At 36.7% G+C, this 19,677-nt stretch overlaps 1 protein-coding gene across 1 annotated transcript in view; it reads right to left on the bottom strand.

Annotated features, from left to right (window-relative positions):
• dnajc1 (DnaJ (Hsp40) homolog, subfamily C, member 1) overlaps positions 1-19,677 on the bottom strand; it is an 85,969-nt gene that overhangs the window by 50,971 nt on the left and 15,321 nt on the right. The window contains exons 2-3 of the mRNA XM_006634383.3: positions 4,427-4,528; positions 2,923-2,969 (exon numbers count right to left, since the gene is read on the bottom strand). Coding sequence (XP_006634446.2) covers positions 2,923-2,969; positions 4,427-4,528 — 149 coding nt within the window. The remainder of the gene's footprint in view (positions 1-2,922; positions 2,970-4,426; positions 4,529-19,677) is intronic.

Raw genomic sequence — 19,677 nt, 5'->3', positions numbered from 1 at the left:
TTGATTTTCCTATCAATGAACATTATTGCGGATCTCATGGCTGATCAGGAGGAGTTCAGCCATCTTCCGCTGTGGAAGGACATAACACATAGTGCCTGTCACCTGGAGGAGTGCTACCCCCTTTCTCCTTCTGAAGGAGGTGGTGGAGATGGAGCGTTTTGCATCTTCTCATCACTCTTTAAAAACGTATGTACAGCGTGGTGGTGAGGATTTCGATCACCCACAAGATAATCTTGCTCCATAGATCCCACACTCCTCAAGGTTACTCCTTATTGCTAATTCATTTTTACTGACATGATAGAAATCAGAGCTTTAATGGAGGCCCAGCCCCCTGCACTAAGGTTCTTATTTTTTCTTGGAATTGACGTCAAAGGACCCCATTTTGGAAGAACGGGTCACATAGCAATGCAGGGACAGGAGATACCTCTGACACAAAAATATGGTGATTTCTGTCTGATGGGTTAAGATTCTACAAACGGGATCTCCGCTGCTTGTGGTTGGACACATCAAAAGAATTTTTGTGTGTGTGTGTGGGGGGGGGGGGTCGAACATGCCCTGGCTTGAGATTGAGGTCTACCTGGGGGAGATCACTCAAAGATCCAGCTTCTGACCGAGCGTGATGCCATGAAGAATACTGTCAGTGCATCCGAAACTTCTTTTGAGCCCTGTATGGTAGTGCTTTCCTCAAACTTCCACACGCACTCCATAAACACACACAACACACCAAAAGGGTGCACAGAGCAAGAACAATGAATCGGCTTGTCATTTTTAAGACTCCAAAGCTCAAATATGTTTTTTTCACCAGAAACTGAAGAGAGCTACTCTGCTTCAGGCACTTCACAGAATCCCTCACAAAACTGAGTCAAGAATCCTGCTATCTTCAGCTAGCTTGTCGTACTGTCTTACTCTCACTCCCCATGTGTAATCTAAAATAATTTATATTGTCTACACCTCGTGAAATGGCTCTGTACAGGCAGAGGTGAGGGAGGCACCTAAGGCAGGGGGCCACGTTGGACATACGAGATTTCCAGTGGTGAGCACAAATGAGAAACACTAGGTACAAGACAGAAATCGCAGTTACAGAGCATCATTTTCTTAATTCATTTTTTTTAAGTATATATTTTGATGCAGGGTATCCATACAGGTATTTTTCAAATCAAGAATTAAACAGTTAACTGAGGTCCTTTCTCCCTCATGCATAGCTGCAATCTGAACTCTTTTTTTTTCCCCCTCACTGTCGTACACACTCACTGAGCGCTGCATCACACGCAATGCCAAACGTGTTTTTGTTTTATCTTCCTTTAAAACAACAGAGGCCTAATCCTCTATTAAAGCCAAAGAAATATTGGGCATTATATTGAACTCTGCGCTAACCACATCAGGATTGCAGCTTGTAAGCTCCAGCAGAAAATAAACGTCACCATTAATCCATACATTGTTAAAAATGGCCTACACTATTACATTAGTACTAATGAATTTCTACCAACCTTCGAATATGAACTTTTTTTTGCATTTGTTTCTCAAAAAAAATTCAGATTTTATTTTCACAAATTTTACAATGTTATTAATGGTATACATGTTAGTTCTGCCACCATAATTTTCATTTGTCAGCCCTTGACACCCAACAGATATGCCTGAGGGGAATGTAGGGAGACTGACTTTAATTAACATACAAGGTAATTAAAGGAAAGCTTAGTTTTGGCAGAGTGAAAACTGGACAGGCATGGCACCACATTGAATCAGAATGGCATATGCCTGCAAAACTGGAACACAACAAGTATGGTTAAAAATGAATGCTGGAGTGGTCACTTAGGGGAAAAAAAAGACTTGTTTTGAAAAGCCAAAACCTTTGCTGAGTGCTTTAAATCTTCATTATAAAGTAAAAAGTCACTGGAAGTGCTTCACAGATTTTGACAATTTTAAAATGAAAAGAATTGTAAGCTCTGTGAACAGTACTGAAAAAAAATACACATTACAATTTCATTTAATTATTTAGGGCAGGAGATAAAATTTGCAGTTGAAGTTGTCTTTTCAAATATACTGTTAATTGTCTGCAGCAAGATTAGTATCATACTATTTTCACTAAATATGCGTTAATTAAAAACAAAATATTAAACATTTTATAAATACTGAAATCATATTTTTGATTTTCTTCACTAAAACATGAAATGAATCACTCCAGAATAAAAATGCTTTTAGCTTTCTAAATTAGCAGAATTTAAAAACAGATTTTTTTATTGCTAAAGTATGTTAATAAAAAATCAACAAAAAGTGCTATTAAAAAATAGAAGAATTTTTAGTGTTTATTGCAATTTCTGCATTGATTCCTGTTCATATCCAGATTTGTATGTTAAGTAAACTAATGATTTTGGAATATTAGAATCTAAATACAAACAGGACTTGCTGAAGTCAAATTTGTCAGTGAACATCTTTTTAATCTAAAAAAACTACGAACAACCACATCGGAGCTTAGCCAAATAGGAATAAAACTGAATCCAAAATAAGTCTATCTTGCTATTAAAGCAAAATATTTTCATACACCCAATTAGAGCAGAATAAATATTTTTAATTACAACAGAATATTAATTTTACATTTTACTTGCTTAGATAGTTTTTAAAATTAGGACTTTTTTTTCTCCAAAAAGTCTCGTTTAAAAAGACACTTTGCCATTAATATACAGTATGTCACAGTCCAGTACATGGTACATCCCATATGATGTAATAAACAAAGGGCAAATTCAAATCGATCAATCAGGCTACTCCAAATTTAATGAAAAGATCCGAGTTCAGAGGCTGTCCATATTCAACTCAAGAGCCATTAATGGACCAACCTACTACAGACAAGAAGACCATGTTCGCTTGCATCTCAAGTCTCACACACACACACACTCCTCCTGTTGATAAATGGAGAAATCAACTGACCTCTGCCTTCTTTCTTCATCTTTCAGGACTTCATAGATTGCTACTAGCTGAAAGGGAGAAAAAATGCACATGACAAATTCAACAGCAATAAAAGCCTTAGTTCAAAATGAATACTGTCCCAGAAAATTAAAATTCCTCCAGACTTTTTGCAGGGAATCATTTCCAACAATTTCTCACTTCTCTCTAGATTGTAGATCTCAAATGCTTTCCCAGCAAATTCCCTGCACTCCTTAATTTTACTCAGTTAAATAAGTTTAATTGATGATTTTTGCTTTGTAACAGGTAAATTCATTTAATGTTGATCACACCTTAAATGTGCACTTGCAATCAGTATATTAATAAACAGAAACAGCAAGCATACAACTGTGTAACATTTTACTTAGTTGCTAATGAAAAATCTCAACATAACTGCACAATTCAGTTCTCATTAGAAAGAACTGGTAAATTGGTAAAATGCTGCACAGTAAAAAATAACCCTGAAATTACATTTACACTTTCAGCAGAAATAACTTTTTTTTAAAAGGCAGTTAAACTATTACACAGGTAGTCCCATAGATTAAAACAATTTCACAAATTATCACTAACTGAATTCTTTGAACTGAAATGTCAGGGAGAAATTCCAGCAATGAAAAAGGATATTTATTATATATTTAGCAGGCTGGCATGTCCTAAGTTTGGGAAACATCACCATGTTAACATATTTATCAGTTTTTAACTAAGACACGTGAAATCAGCGTAGACTGGTGCTTACAGAACAAATCACTTAAATCACCAGAGATTTTTTTTGCTTTTCAATACTTTGATGCTAATATTTAAAAAAGCATATTTTACTTCCATTTTCACTCTTTCCCCCTACAAAAACTAAAACTAAAATTGTTTTTCAGTGCCCAGTATAATATTTCTGTGACATACAATACTTAATAAAAAACAACTTATTTAGCAACAGTAAGAAAGCTGTTAACACTAGTAAACTTTTATTAAAGTGGTGCTCCTGTCTATGATTGCAATATTAACTAAACCATAGCTGCTTCAGGGCAAATCATCCTGAATGTAAAATTTCTATCGCATGTAAATACATTTTTGGGGAAAATCCAGTGTTTTCTGTCATTTTCAAAAATGACAAGCTAGCTGTTAGACAACCACTGAAATAATTTAAATATTTATGATGTCACACTCAAACAATGAAGCATCACATACTTTAAAGAAGAATTATATTGACTTAACCTGATTGAAAACGCAGGAACACCCACAAAACATGGTCCAGACCAGCCAGTTTCAAAGGAAAAACTTGTTTTTTTTTTAACGGAAGTAGGTTATGAAGTTAATCTGGATGCCTGTCAGTTTGTCTACTTGAAAACTTAATTCACCTGACTTAAAAAGCCAGAAAATCCAGAAACATATATCATCTCTTCTGCCATTAAAACATACCTTCCACCACTCAAAAAGCCAAAAGGCTTCAAAACAATACTGAAATAATGCCGCAAAGAAGAAAAAAAAGGATTACTTGTGTGAATTGAGTTTCTGCATTTTCATCTTTGTTCTTATCTGGGTGCAGGATCAGTGATAGCTTGCGATAGGCCTTCTTGATGTCTGCTGGCGAAGCATCCTGCGAAAAAAAAAATAAAGCAAAGCACTGTCAGTCTAGTGATATCCCACTGGCTCGGTCTGTCCAGGGGATAGCCCCCTAGAATAGACTCAAACAAAAGCCGTGGTCAGAAAAAGATACTCTTTGACCAGGAGACCATATCTCTTAAATTATACTGACATTCTGAAATCAGGTAGTACTTTTCTAAACCAATCTACACAGCATATAAACTATGACAATGTCAACAGAACACTCTGTTCCACAATTAATTCTGAACGATTTTATTTTAATTACCCAGAGCTAACCAAAATTGATTAAGGATGTCTTGAAAACATTTTTTTGAGGGATGGGGGGGAGGAATTGCATTGTAATTTACACTGAGATCCGTTTCAGGCAAGATGTTGAGACAGTAAGTGTCACTTCTATAATGTCTGATAGAGTGTCCATAGTTACCACCAGATTCTCATCAATATCAGACAGATTTTATAGGACAAATCTTAGCGCAGTGAACTGTTTTCATAAAAATATCAGAACAAAAACACATTTTTATCAAACAGATTAAATGAAGTGGCTTCAGACGAAAAAGAATGTGACGTCAAGATGATATTCTAATGTATCATTAACTTATATAAACAAGTTGCACTTTCCTGCAAACAAAAGAAATCCTTAAAATAACAACTAAATTGCTTTGCTTATGTGCAAAAACGAAAATGACTACGGGGAAACTTGTGGAATTTTTTGCCACCTTTGGTAATTAAAACAGCTTTGCAAGCTTTTTCACAGTCACAGTTTAAAATGTGAAAAAAATGGGGCGTGATATTTTTCACATGTAAAAAGTGAAAAACATTTCTTAATGCTTTTGCGAAAGTCAGGGTGCTCATAGCAAAAACAGCATACATTAAAAATACATTTCTAAAATATTTAAAAGTGTCTGTAGCCCTCAATGGCAAAGGAACAATAATAATAGTTACTGCTTTCATAATTACCAAACACAGAGGTCTTTTATAAGAACTTTCAGCAAAAGCAATTTAAAGCAATTGAAAACCATTGAAATTAGCATCCTCTCTTTTTACTGTACAGAGAATAACAAAATCTAAAAATGTTTAAATTAAGAGTTCAGTAAGTAGCCCCTTTTATTGGTAGAATTTAATAATAATTGCTAGTATTTAAAACAAATTCTAAAAATACACTTGTACATAAATGCAAGACAACACTGGGTATAAAAAAAAAGATTTAGGAAACTTAAAATGCTGCAACATCCTATTCATTTAAAATCAATAAACAATCATGCAGAAATCACACCTCCTTTATGTCTCAAAGCACATGGATCTTTCTGCAGTGCTCCAACATGTAAAAACTACATCTTTTTAGAGTGTACAATTGAAGGACAGTGGCACTGAAGACAGGTTCACAACCGGTAAATTATATATATGGATGCTGACAAAGATGTCCAAAAAGTGCTCATGTTCGCAGGTTCATATGGATTAGGTTTGCCTTGCATATTAATGTAACATTTTTTTAATTATATGGCCATAATTTCTAGACGTTCATATTGACACATTTCAGTTTTATATGAAAGACATTCATTTGGCTTCATTTAGTTTATCTTTAAAAGTACCAGTCTGCACAGTCCCATTTTTAGCCTGCGTTTTTTTTCTGCAAAGAAAACTGGCAGGGAAAAAAATCACGTACTGTTCATATGAAATCTCCTTCTTGTAAAATGTATTTAACTAGTAGTCTTCAAGAAATGGATGAGTTTATTTTTAAGATTTCATGTGTTCTATTTCCACACTATTTCCAGATTTTACTAAATAGGTGAAATAAAATAGGTGAATGCAAATTAATCAATATTACATTGTACAGCACTGTCAAAACACTAGAATTACAAGCCCCGCACATACTTTTTTAATCAGACTTTTACATTGTACAGGGATAGAGTAAGAGATGCCAAGAGAAAGTGATATAGACAATACAATATTTCTTTTGGTCATATAAAATTAGTCTCAACTGATATATGAATTAAGCATGAATTAATGACTGAGGCAAAAGATTGTTCATTGTATCACATTATTCACTAACAAATAGTGTGATATAGAATCTCATGTTCCCCTAATTTTGAATATTTACTTGTGTTGCATCTTGTACAGTTTAAAATTCAATGATATGTTAAGTTAGAGAAAATCCCTGCCTGGCTTAGCGTAAACAGATTTCATTTTATTTTTCGTAACACTAGAAATCGCCTCAAGAATCAGAGGTCATGCTCCTGTTATGTCTAAAAGCAAATTCTGGAGGTAGCTGGCCCCAGCAACTCGGCAACCTTATTAAACCATTAAAAAAAAAACAACTGTCCCAGAAGAAGCCATTGCTCTTTATTTTTATCTGAATCTTCAGCCTTGGAAAGAGAAGAGTGCAAAGCTCTCATGAAAAAGTATTAGCTCATCCCAAGGTAGAACAGAGTCAACAGGCATTTGAATATCAGCTCACTTTAACAAGAGAACATTACCAAATTTCTTGCAAAGTTCTCAAGTAACCCAAACGCTTTGGATACTACAGTATAGGTGGACGCCACAAGTACTTTATAGCAATGGCTAAAACTGTGAATAACTTAAAAAAATAAAAGAATCTCCTTCTCTACAGAGAAGCAATGATTTGCAATGCACTACAAATTAATTCAATTTTTTTAAAGACTCATTTCTTTCAATAAGGGGCTGTATTTTATTTCAACATGGCAAATATTACCAACAGATTAGCCCAGTGCTAAATATTCAGCAAGACTAAAAGCAATGGTTTAGTAACACTTACACTTCAGCTCTAAGCTTAACTGTTCTTTTGCCAGCATACAGATTAAATTACACCCAAATTCAGGGCACAAAGGCTTTAAGTACTGTTTTCTGACTAAATAAGAATGACATCTGAAAGCGTCCTGCTATTCCCTGCAATATTTTAAATGGAACAACACAGGAAAAAAAAAGTTTTAGCCCTCAGCAGGAAACATAATTCTTCTAATGAATGAATTGGATGAATTTGAATGAACTGGAAAAACAATTCTAATGAAAGTAGCCACCTGTGTATTATTTTTTATATTTGACAAAGAAATACAAATCTAATGAATAGTACAGTTTTCAGCACTGATAGCATTAATCCAGCTATATTGTTCTCTTCTTTGTATCTCATACCATATTCTGTCCTCAGTTAAAATTACTGTTTCGATAAACAAGTTTATTATTTATCCTGACCAACAGAGACTTTTTAAGAGAAATGTTTGTTTTGACACTTATAATGGGTTACATTATTTGATGTTTTGTAAATAATTTATCATCTTACTAGTTAAAAACATTATTTCACATTGGATTTGAGGGATATGAATAACTTTTATTATCCATTTTGCACACACCAAACATATCTAAATTTTAGTTCTACATCAAGAATTATGTACTCAAAGCATTTTAAAAATATTTTCTGAATTACAATAAGCAGTACATTAGTATTTAAGATACTAAAACAAGGTGATAATGTTTAATTCATTACTTTAAAAAGGCACACAACTACACAATCTGAGTTAATGCAGATTCATATTTCATATATAATGTGCACATGTAACTGCTTTGTCAGGCATGGTATAACTATATCCTCAATTGTATGGTTCTGCCACTATGAAGGCCGATGAAAGCAGGCAACCAGGGCAAACCACAATTTACACTACAAAGGCGGGACAGACTAACAGATACAGACAATCTATTTCAAATAACCTAAAGGCAAAGTGGATTTCTAAAACACAGGTTTTTAAAACACCTCTTATGCGGTAGTGTGCCCTAAAAATCTGGCAAATTAGCACTTTTTCCACCACGCCAATTAAATTTTGCTTTTATGACCTGACAAAACACTGTAACAGTGAAGGGGTCTGGTTAGAAATTACAAACTTATTATTCTGTCGTATATAATACGGTACAATTACGTTCTTCTTTTAAATATGTGGAATGCAGGAGACACATGATCTTTTTGCTTATTAAAGGTCAGAAACATTGCTTCAGAAAGCCATTTCTAACATAATGGGCAAAGGTTCCTTTTGTTTTAAACGTTTCTAAAATTTGCAATCATTTTTCTACCACTCATTGCTCACGAAGGCTACTGTCACAGCGGATGGCCACAGGACAGCTGTACAATTAAACTCAAGAAACTGCTTTGCAGGAGGTTTCAGGAAACAACATTAGCCTGTGGGATTTAACATAGGATGGATGAGACTCAGGAATTGGGAACTAAGAAGGGAAATCACAGAATCCAGATGCGGGTTATTTAGTTGCATTGAACTGGATTCATTGTGCTTTTCAGTTACCTAAGGGCAGGTAGAAATAAATATCTGTAAGCAAGATGTCTTTCCGAGATCCTGTAGGTTTTCCTCCACTTCACAGCAACACAAGCTGTCCTTCACCACAGCCTGCTCAGCTGACCTACAAAGCCACTGACTCAATTTCTGACGTGCCACGGAGAGACCAGCAGAAACAATACAGAGAAGCAAAGTGCTTTCCATTTTACTCTTAGACAAGATTCAGTATACTACAATATACTTCTGCTGACAGTAGTAACAGAGTATATGAATTCCAAATAAGAAACTCTTACTGCTCTTCTGCTTTTGGGAATCTGTGGTACCCCTGAGTTTGTACATGCCCTGATACATCCAGAGACATTACAAAACCCAGGTTCATTTCTGCTCATCTGACCACATTTTAGATGGCAGAGGCAACAGATTTAAAACGGAGAGTCTGCTAAAAGAAATAAACATCCTGCTACACTTAAACATCCTTATCTAGAAGCACACAAAGAACTCCTGTACACCTAGTGCAATGGAACAAGTATTCTCTTTTTGCAAAGTAGCATTACTGCATATTTTTTAAACATTACTTCATTTTCTTACCTAGCAATCTTTATGCTGTTTTTGTGTGTCAACACAGGATATATTATTGCAGAGCACTAGTTCCTCAGAACTGACTGGGGGCGGGGGGGTTGTCTTTAGTTACAGGATTAGTACAAGACAACACGCCTATAGTTTTATTGCAATTGTTACCAATTCCTATTTTTTAAAAAGCCAAACCAATGTACAGTTATTCTATAATGTTGTTCCTCTTGGAATGATCCGTAATACAAATTGTCCTCTTAACGGATTCTTGCTCCATAACACCCTACAATTGTCTACATTGTATTTTTAGTTAATTAAAGCAGGTTATTCAATTAAGAGGAACACATCTATAAGAATATTTACAACTTATAAAAAAATAACTCTTACTACTTTAGTGAGGCTGTACAAAAAATTGTATTTGCAGTGTTATGTCAAATGTAATCTGGTACAAAACACCCTGTCATTTCTTTTGACGGAATGAAAATTACCTTCATAAACCTAAAAAAGATTTCAAAAACAGCCACATAAGCCTCTAATAGAGATACAGATAGATACAAAAGTACAATTGCACTACTAACATAAATAACCTTGGGACCTTTACAGAGCAAGTTGGAATACCTTTGTCAAAACAATATTTTTTGTTTTAAAAAATGCTTGGGAGAAATCCAAAATAATACTCATCATGTGTAAAAGGGATTGTTCTCTAGAGTATTATTGAGCTGGTCACGTTGAAAAATGGTATATGAAAACGTCAGCTGTCGTCTGCAAAGACGGCCCATGATTCTTGGAAAGACGCAACACTCCACATCTAGTCACACTGTTCCAAAACAGAAGGGATGCAATTCACAGAATTCCGCCATGATAATCCGATATTTAACAATAAACAAACATTTCGGCACCAGATCAGATCACTACACCTCCTCACATGCATCTCCAAGTGAGACGAAAGTCTCATGAATTAGATCTCTGCACTGAACTGGGAAGAACGAGTTTTCCAAAGCCTGGCATTGTAGCACAGATCTCAAGCTCCATCTAGAGGTACACTGCTTATGCATAGTACAGTGGACATTAAATTGGTGGGGATTTTGAATAATATCGCAATGCCTGACAAACCCTCCTTCTTTGTTCCTCCCCATTCACTCTGCACAATAGGCCTCACCGCCTTCCAGCCTCGGTGAGAACCACTGCCTCCACACCACTGCCATCCAGTGGCCAGATGCTTTGCTCTCTGATCACACCAGGTGTGTGTGTGTGCGCGTGCGCTCACAAGCAGGCAAGTGCAGGTCTTCCAATCTGTTTGTAAGGACTAACTCTGAGAATGCTATCACCATGATAGTGACCCCCAGAGGTTACAGGAGCAGTGGGGGCAGGTGAGGAGTTCCCTTTATCAATACAACAAATTAAACTGCATTACTACCTTCATTAGGGGAAAAAAAAGACTCCTTTTATCCCCATGTTGAGCTTCACATCAGTAGAGTACAGAATGGCAAATAACTGAATGAGGGACAACACACGGTACCAGCAGTTTGTATAGAAATACAAACATGTGCCTTCAGAATCAATTCAGGCACACAATCTGAGAAAATGTCCCCACCGTGACAGCAACGGCTGACAAACAGATGACGTTCCCGCAATGTAAATGACCTTGTGGAATCTAAACAGCGTCCTCTTGCGAATGTTAAGGTGCCAAAGAGATTGGCCGGGTGAATAAACGTATTTTCACTCTGTGCAGAGTTCTCACTTCGGCGGAGAACGGAATAGTAAATATAAATAGAAGGAGAGTCAATAGGAATACAAACGTGCCCTAAGTATCTACCCATACAGCAGGAGGACAAAGGTCACAAACAAAAAAAGCAAGACCTCACAAAACAGAGCTCCACACTGACCCTGGTCCTGAAACACTGCCATTGTCCAAACCCCGTCCTCTAGAGCTGCAGAGCCTTCAGGTTTGTGATCCATGCATTCGCTCTCTTTCTTGGTTACTGAATGGGCCCCAATTGTTAGCTTAATTGAAAGAACTCAACATTGATTCCAGGTCTCAGCCTTTCTGCGAGCTTTCACCACACTAATTATTAATGGAATTTTGACAGAAGGTTTTACCTGCTTTGTCCGATTGACCACACAGGAAATGGAAACTCCATTCCAACCAAGTTGTTGCCATTAAAAGTCTGCAATGTGAAAACTGTATTTGTCCCCTAGTCGAGAGACATTTTAATTATTGCCCTCAAAATCAAAGGAGACCCACATTTTCGGAATGTGGTCTTAGTTTAGCTCAAGTCCTCAGCAAGGCATGGACATGTGCTGGGAGGTCTATCCTGAGCCCTGCCTTTAAAAAAAATAGGAGGAAAAACGCAGAGAGAGCAAGAACAATTGTCAGCCCCCACCATTCACACAAAGACCTGCATTACAACCAGAGCATTTACTTGGGTAAACAGAAATAATTTTGTACTCATCATTCTTAAAACCACAATAAAAACCTAACTTCAATGCAATTTATTAATGGGTAGAGATTTATAAGGAGGTCTTATGTGAAAATCTCTTCTAGGCGACTGGTTATGTTGCTTAAACGTTCAGAAAGGGACTTGTGGAACAGTGTCCAGGATAAATCCGATATTCAATTGACCCAAAGGGACCACAGTGCTAAGAAACTACGCAACACAAAACATTTCAGATCTGTGCTTATTTAAACTGGCCTAATTTGGCTACACAAAATTGCCTCTCGCACAATACGATTAATTTTAACTGGGGACTTTCAAATTAATTATATTAATATAGAAATAGAGGATGCAATACATCTCAGTATCTTTGGCCTGACTTCAAATTATTGACTGGAATCGCCTGGGAAATGCAGGTACTGTACAAACAAAAAACAGACCACTCTGGACATGAGCAGGGCAAATATAGGAGAAGAGGCACTCGTCTCGTCAAGCATCAGGCATTTCTGTCTCTGGTCTCTGTCTCAAGGTGGCCACTTAAGCTCTGCAGTGAATTCCTAACAGTTTGCTTTGTAAACCGGGCTCTGTCAGCACCTAAAGAGGTTTAAGATCAAGTTATGTAAATGACGGAGGCTGACAGGCAGGGTGAAAATGTAGCCAGCTATCTGACTTTTGATGAAACTGTGAGGAAAGTCAACAATATCATGCTACTGTAAACCATAACTATGGGTGGCCTATACACAACATTTAACATCACAATATTACAGAATTTTGATCACAGGTTGTTTGCTCTTGTAACACTGCTGTAACTGGGTGCTACAGGATGCCCAGAGCTCGCAATATAAAACGCTCATATGGAATTTTAAAGCTCTTCATTAAGGCTGAGCAAATAATCTACATGAAAAAAAGGGTAAGCACAACATAAGGTAAATTCTCATTCAGTATTCCACCAAACCTGAGACAGGAACTGACAGTAAGCTGGGGTGGTGTTACAAACACAGCAGAAGCTCATTTTGACGTTGATATAAATGTGATATTGAAACAAAAGACACAAGCAATTCTTGTGCTCATAGGCAGAGATGTCATCTGCCTTGTGAAACTGACAAAAGCGCACTAAAACTACATTTAGGGTATTGATACAGAAATCCTTTTATGACTAGTTATTTAGGCATTTTACATCTTGAAGAATTGGGAACAGCTGCACTAAAGATTTTTGTAAAGAGGACATGGCTTTACGAGTTCCCAAGATCATCAAAATGTACTTTGTAGAAACCATATCGTGATGCATGTGATTATTTGCAGTAGTTCAATACTCACACAGAATCACCATGGAGAAGAAGCAGCTGAGATGGGTAGCAAGACGAGGTACAGTAAGTAGTTCATGCAGAAGACACTAGGTCTCCAGGTTTAGGTTCAGCACGAGTTCCCAAAAGAATTAAGGATTCAGTAATAAAACCTCTATACAAATTCATGACAATCCAAAACATAAGCTAAATTTAAAACCGATAAACCATCAGGCAAGAGCATCACAGACGATCAGCAGGAAAAATACCACAGTGTGGAAATTTATTTTAACACTTCTGTAGTTCTGATTAGTAAAAATAAGCCACCACTACTTAAAATGCTGGAAAATCCTTGGAAAGAATTGTCAAATTCTAACAGTGACTTGAATATGCCACACAATTCATCTATGCTATTTAGAAAAAAAGGGTACAGACACAACAAAGGACTGTTTGTACATTTGGCATTACTCATCTGCACAAAAAACGAGGCAAAATCACAGATTACTGTAAGCACAAAGAATAGTATTTTTGCAAGTTATACAAGTCCGTCTGGACAAAGATCGATGGAACAAAGAAATGTAAATAATTTCTAAAAAAATGTCAAGCAGTCCTGTTAGTCTTGAATTGATTTTTGAAAAAAAGACAAATTAAGAAAGAAATTAATGTTAATGTATAGAAAGAGCAAAGAATTCCAAATTGGGAGGTGTTTAACCTAATTCGCAGCCAACTACAGTAAGTAGTGATGACTTCTAAAAGAGATCCATTAACATCTATTATATGTATTTTATCTTCTAATTAGGAATTAATTATGATTGATTTTAGTAATGACCTATAAATGTATGTGCCACTGGCCATGTTAATAATAATCTCTTCTGTGAGCAATGATTAGAAGGGATTATAAACTACATCCAAATAACACTACTCCCCTGTAAGAAATAGACAAAGGGACTGTTTCTTTCAGGGGAGACAGGGAACACACTGAGCAACACTGTCTCCTTTCACAGACAATGAATCTGAATCCACACAAACCATTTAAAAAAATAATTAAGAAATATCATTCGTGTATTTAAAACAGGCTGCAACATTCAGACAGCAAACACTAAAAATAGACATAAATTAGAAATGTAGTACAGGGAATGTATTTCAAGGTTCTTCAATTCCATCTATAAACTCAGTCATATTATTTAAGAAAAAAATGACATTCGATATACCAAAAGTACTTGCAGTAACGAGAGGTAAAAAAAATAACAGCTCATTGATTCATCATGCTTAAGTCTTTCTAGCATTTCTTGGAAACCCTGAAAGGATCAAAGTAACCCAAATGTTAAAGGCAATAAAAACAGTAAAAAAAATAATCTGTTGATAGCAAAAATATTACCCATCTGCCCCCCCTAAAAAGCAACTCTGCCAGCACAGTGTATCGGAAACTGCATTGAACACATAATGAACACCAAAAGATTCTCAGGCCCAAACCTACCACGCACAACGAAGCATTTCACAGAGAAATAATTTACTGTCAAAGACTGCAAAGGGCCATGTGCTGAAATCCGTTTTGAATTGTAGAATCCTGTGTAGCCTGGAACAGCAAGAGAATCAGCCCAAAGCCGTAACGGACTCTTGTGTTCAGATATTAATTTGATAGAAGACGGCCATATAAATGATTTCCAAAGGTAACAGAAATGAATGTTTTTACTAAACCAAATTAAATGAAAATGCTCCAAGGCAGTCATTTCATATCATGCCTTAACCTAGAAAACAAAATTCTTTGCCTGCGTTACTGAATGTGGTACATCGTCAAATAAAAATAAATAACATGTTCTGTTGTCAGATTCTGTGCGATTTCAAAATTGGTCGTGGTTTGCTCATTGTAAATTTATACAGCTGTTCAGCACGTATTAGAGAACACAGAAAAGGTAGTGCTCCTCTGAGCCTGAAGAGGGCAAACTCACTCTCTCCAACTTGGCTGCGCTGTGGGTTGACACAGATGACAAAGGAAACAAGAGGCCTACTTTCGGACTGATTTGTGGAGGCTGTACTCATTATGGGGTTTCAGCCTTACAGCCTCTGTCACTCCAAGCCCTTACTTGAGCAAAGACAGTACTTTGCCAAAAGGTTACTGAAGGCCATATTCACAGACCTCTTCCCCCTATGCCAAGCCAGCTTTTGAAGAAACATACTTCAGTGCTTCCCCAGAACACAGGAAGGTGTAAACCCATGAACTGCTATTCACGATTAACCTTCTCTTTCTTGTTCTTTCTTTCAGAACTCATATTCATAGAATTGTTTGGCTTAATGTAAGATTTAAGCTTGGCTTCTTGACGGCCATGTGGTGACATGTGATGATGTCAAGATTTTAGCAGCTTTCAGAGAAAAACAACTGTTTCTACAGCCCTTTTATCTGTAGGATATTTGCATATGACTTCTTCTAACGGTGAAAGGACAGAAACTGACATTTGCAGTTGTTGCTGGCTCTGGCGACATCTGCTTTGCTTGAAAACAACATTTCGGATGCCTCATAATATATCCTACTTTTAAATGCTTTGGGAGTTCGAAATAAGCTTTAGTATTCTAAATCTTGAGTCAACAAAAGTAAACCGCTTGCTTAGGTTAAAAAGTAACACAAAATTTGCGGTGTGTGGAATAGACCATTTAACTGAATCGCAAAAGCTAATCTACTGTACATATACCCTTTACGATTTGTGATAATGAAATGCTTTGATTCATAAGCTACTAAAGTAAATAAAACTGTGAAGTAAAATGGAAGCAGCTACCTCTGTAGTTTTCTAAGGTACTCACACCAGACATTCTTGATGTTATTTCTTTACCAAATTCAAAAACTTCACTTTCAGCTGATCTAGTCATCTTCCCTACGGCAATCCAAATATCCATGATCTTGTAGGATTCAGCCCATCTCTCTACTGAACATTTTTAAATGATTGTTGTTGGGTAAATCCACAAATCCATGATGAAAAACAGACCAGCAAGATGAAGTAGAATTTTTTTTCCCAAAAGCAAAAAGACAATACTCCTTTTTAATGGTTGGTCTCTTTTGGGAATATTCTCACAAGGGCATCTATGTTGATAAACGTTTCCATATATACACTGTTTAGTCTACTACTGCACCTGTATCATTGCAATTGACCTGCTTCTAAATTACTGCCTTATTTTATGCTTAAATCCCATGGTATGTGCTACAGGGGTGAAATTTAAATATAAACCGTGGTGAATAAGACCATACCATCATCGTAAAAAATGCTGTATTTTACACACCTGTAGAAAAATTTAAAGCTTTATGGCTAACTACAGGCAAAACCTCAACAAATGTGCTGTCAGTGGTGAGTACTGAAGACTAACAAGGCTGGGAAGTATGACAACAAAACAACCTGCAACAATGACAGCGTTAGAGCACAAATAAATATATAATCTATACAGTTACTCCCCATATAAAGATTGTGTCTTAATCCAATACTATTGTAGCCCTTTCTGTGCAGAAGTCTTTATTTTATTCACACCAGGACACCTGCGCTGTAAAGTAAAAACTATTATAGAGAGGGAAAAAGAATCTTCACAGTGGACAACATGAAGGTGCAATTTATTCATTCAGGAAGAGTTGGCTAAGAGTCTCAGTTAAAATTGCATATAACAATCACCAATGGCTCCACAAAGACTATAAGGTTAACTTTCCAATAAGAATCCTGTGCTGTCAAATAACTGTGTGATGCAAGAAGCCATACAAGGCAAGTCAGAATGTGTCTGTTTTTTTTAATCAAATACATACAAACTCAATCCTGTTATCATCCTATACTTAGTGCAGTACAACAAATATACCACTGCGCTACGTGCCTTGTCATGTGCTCCATGTTGAACCTGCTTTCAATATATTCTGTCAGAGAGGACTGAGTGAAAAATGTTACTTACAAATAAACTGACTTTTTAAAAACAGTCCTGATGACAAAGATATTCTTAAGTGACTAGAATATGGGGAAACACTAGAATACCATGCAGAAAAGCAGACAAAGTCACTGCAATTTTTCTCTAGGGAATGAATGAACAATATTTCCTAGGCTGAAGAACGTCAAAACAAAGCACTCGGTCTTGTGAACTTATTTTATAAATCAAACTATTCCAGAAATATGAAATGAGTCAAGATTTGCTCGAAGCACTCGTGGACATCTCACTGCACTCACATTTCCCAGCTTGGTACTCTATCTATGCCAACGTCAGTTACTAAGATCTGGGGAAAATAAAGCTTTTAAAAAAAGCAGAAAATTGTAAAGTTCAACTTGATGTTGAGGGTGGAATAAGGACACTGGGCAGCTACAGTGTTAAAACACTCTGGACATGTGCACCATTCAAAAACTGTGAATGTTTCAGAGAGAAAAAATAACCACTGATTACAACTTGGGAAGCTACTTGCTAGTGTTAAAGACTAACGATCGTCTCTCTGCAGGTATTAGAGGGATCTGTTCTGGAGATATCACCACCTTCAATAAAATTGTTTTCAGAAAAATGTGAGGGGTAGTTTCTTGAGTAGTAACCCATAACGAAAACAGCTGAGGTATTAATGTGAAAGTAAAATAGGGATCAACATTCCAGTGTCCATTTGCCCATTTATACAATGTTCTTCTGTTAAACACAAAGACAGACCAGAGGGGTAGTTTACGCTTATACTAGAAAATGCATGAAGATACAAACAGCACTAATGTTAAAGCTCCTGGTTCCCTACAATTCCCGGGTGCTTTACTGCTGACCACAACTCCTGTGATCATGACAATTACGCCCACCCCTTCACAGCTTTCACAGTATTTGTGAAGTGAGACCAACAACCCTTGTTTTGGACCCTCTTCCTACACTCTCTCTCAAAACTAGCTTCTACGCTCTTTGTCCATTTATGAGCCCATAATATCCGATATCAACAGGCTTAAAGTCTCCTCTCACAGGTGTTTTAAAAAACTGGCTTGGACAGTCAGATACTTGACAACTACTGTCCTGTTTCCAATTAGTTTTTTTTTTTTACCCCAACAAAAATTCAGGAACAGACGGGAGCAGGTCAATTACAACCACATCACGCATCAATGAGCTCTTTCAAACATTTGCAATCTGGGCTTCGACAGACACGTTCATAAAATAGCCCATTTCCAGGTAATGATTTGAGCCACCAAGGTGGAGTAGTGATTAAGGGCTCTGAACTTATAACTGGAAGATTGGTACTTCACTCATAACAGCTCCTTCAAATGCCCAGCTATACAAGATGTATAGAAGGCTATATATACTGTACTATCCAACTCAGTTTATTATAAATTATAGTTATCTGGTTAAATTAAGGACGATTATTTGCTGATGGGTTCTGATCCCAACTCAACTAAAATTAATCTCTTTCTGGATTTCAGAGCAGGTTTTTATATAAACCAATCATGGTTTTTTACTACACCCCATTGTAATTATGTAGGAATCACTGGTACTTCTCTTTGTAAATTTGGTTCCCTTTGGGCTCACAGGAGCCAATTTGTAACCCCTGGCTGTATTTCACATATGCCCCCCATAGTCAGGTCAGGGTGTTCCTCTGGGCTCTGTGCTGGGACCTTTACTGTTCACATTTTGCCTCTTGGTTAGACTACTTGCAATCATGGAGTTGGGTTTTACTGCTGTGCTGATGACACTCAGACTTGCCAAAAGACCAGACAAGATTCTATTGCTCTTTTCTCTATCCCTTCCATTTTGTGCATTATTGTGTCAAACGTCTAAGATTTTTTAGACATAGAAAATGTTCTGAGAAATTTCATTGTCATTTTAATTATTACATCAGATTATTTCCAAATCACTCAACTAATACTCATTAGCCATCAAACAGATAAAACTGATTTAGACAAATCGGGAAGGTCAGCAAAGCCTGTTCTGTAAGCTTTATAAACTTCTTAACAGGTTTACTTCTCAAAAAGGCTTATTTTAAAGCATGCAATCAGTCACTTCGAAATGAACGAATTAACTGCATTTTCAAGTGACTTACATAATTGCAAACAATCTGTCTCTGTCAGAGCCCTCGATGAAATAATCGATAAAATCTGACTGCAGATCCAAATCCAAGCATAAAACTTTAATATCTTCTTACAGACGTTAGGATTCTATTATTCGGGACACATTCACAGCTCCTATTGGGTTTTATGCACTTGTCGTTTTGTTTGCTCGTTAGCAAATAAACAGCTTCATGGCCGGAGGGCACTGTCCAGAAAACTTGTCTTCTCCTCCCCCCCCACTTCCCTCCTGTCAGGCGAGAGGTGGGTATAGATACAGGACTTTTTCCAAGCCTCAGTCATAAAATCTTTAGTAGCACTAGATGAAACAGCAAAGAATCTCGTAAAACAGAGGAGGTCAAGCAATTGCAAACTTCAGGGGGGAAGAAGGAATTCAGCTGCCTTTAGTCCACATGCGTAGGACCATCACACTCCTGAGCATGTTGGTATCGCAGACAAATCGCCTTAACAGGACATGGCTAATGACATTTTTGCACCACTGTCACTTTTTTCATTCCATTCATCAAAAGAGAAGTCGCGGCCAGAC

This window comes from Lepisosteus oculatus, chromosome 6 (assembly GCF_040954835.1).
Source record: "Lepisosteus oculatus isolate fLepOcu1 chromosome 6, fLepOcu1.hap2, whole genome shotgun sequence".
NCBI classification, from domain to species: domain Eukaryota; kingdom Metazoa; phylum Chordata; class Actinopteri; order Semionotiformes; family Lepisosteidae; genus Lepisosteus; species Lepisosteus oculatus.
The sequence above is the reverse complement of the archived record's forward strand: the minus strand, read 5'-3'. Positions and strand labels throughout refer to the sequence as shown.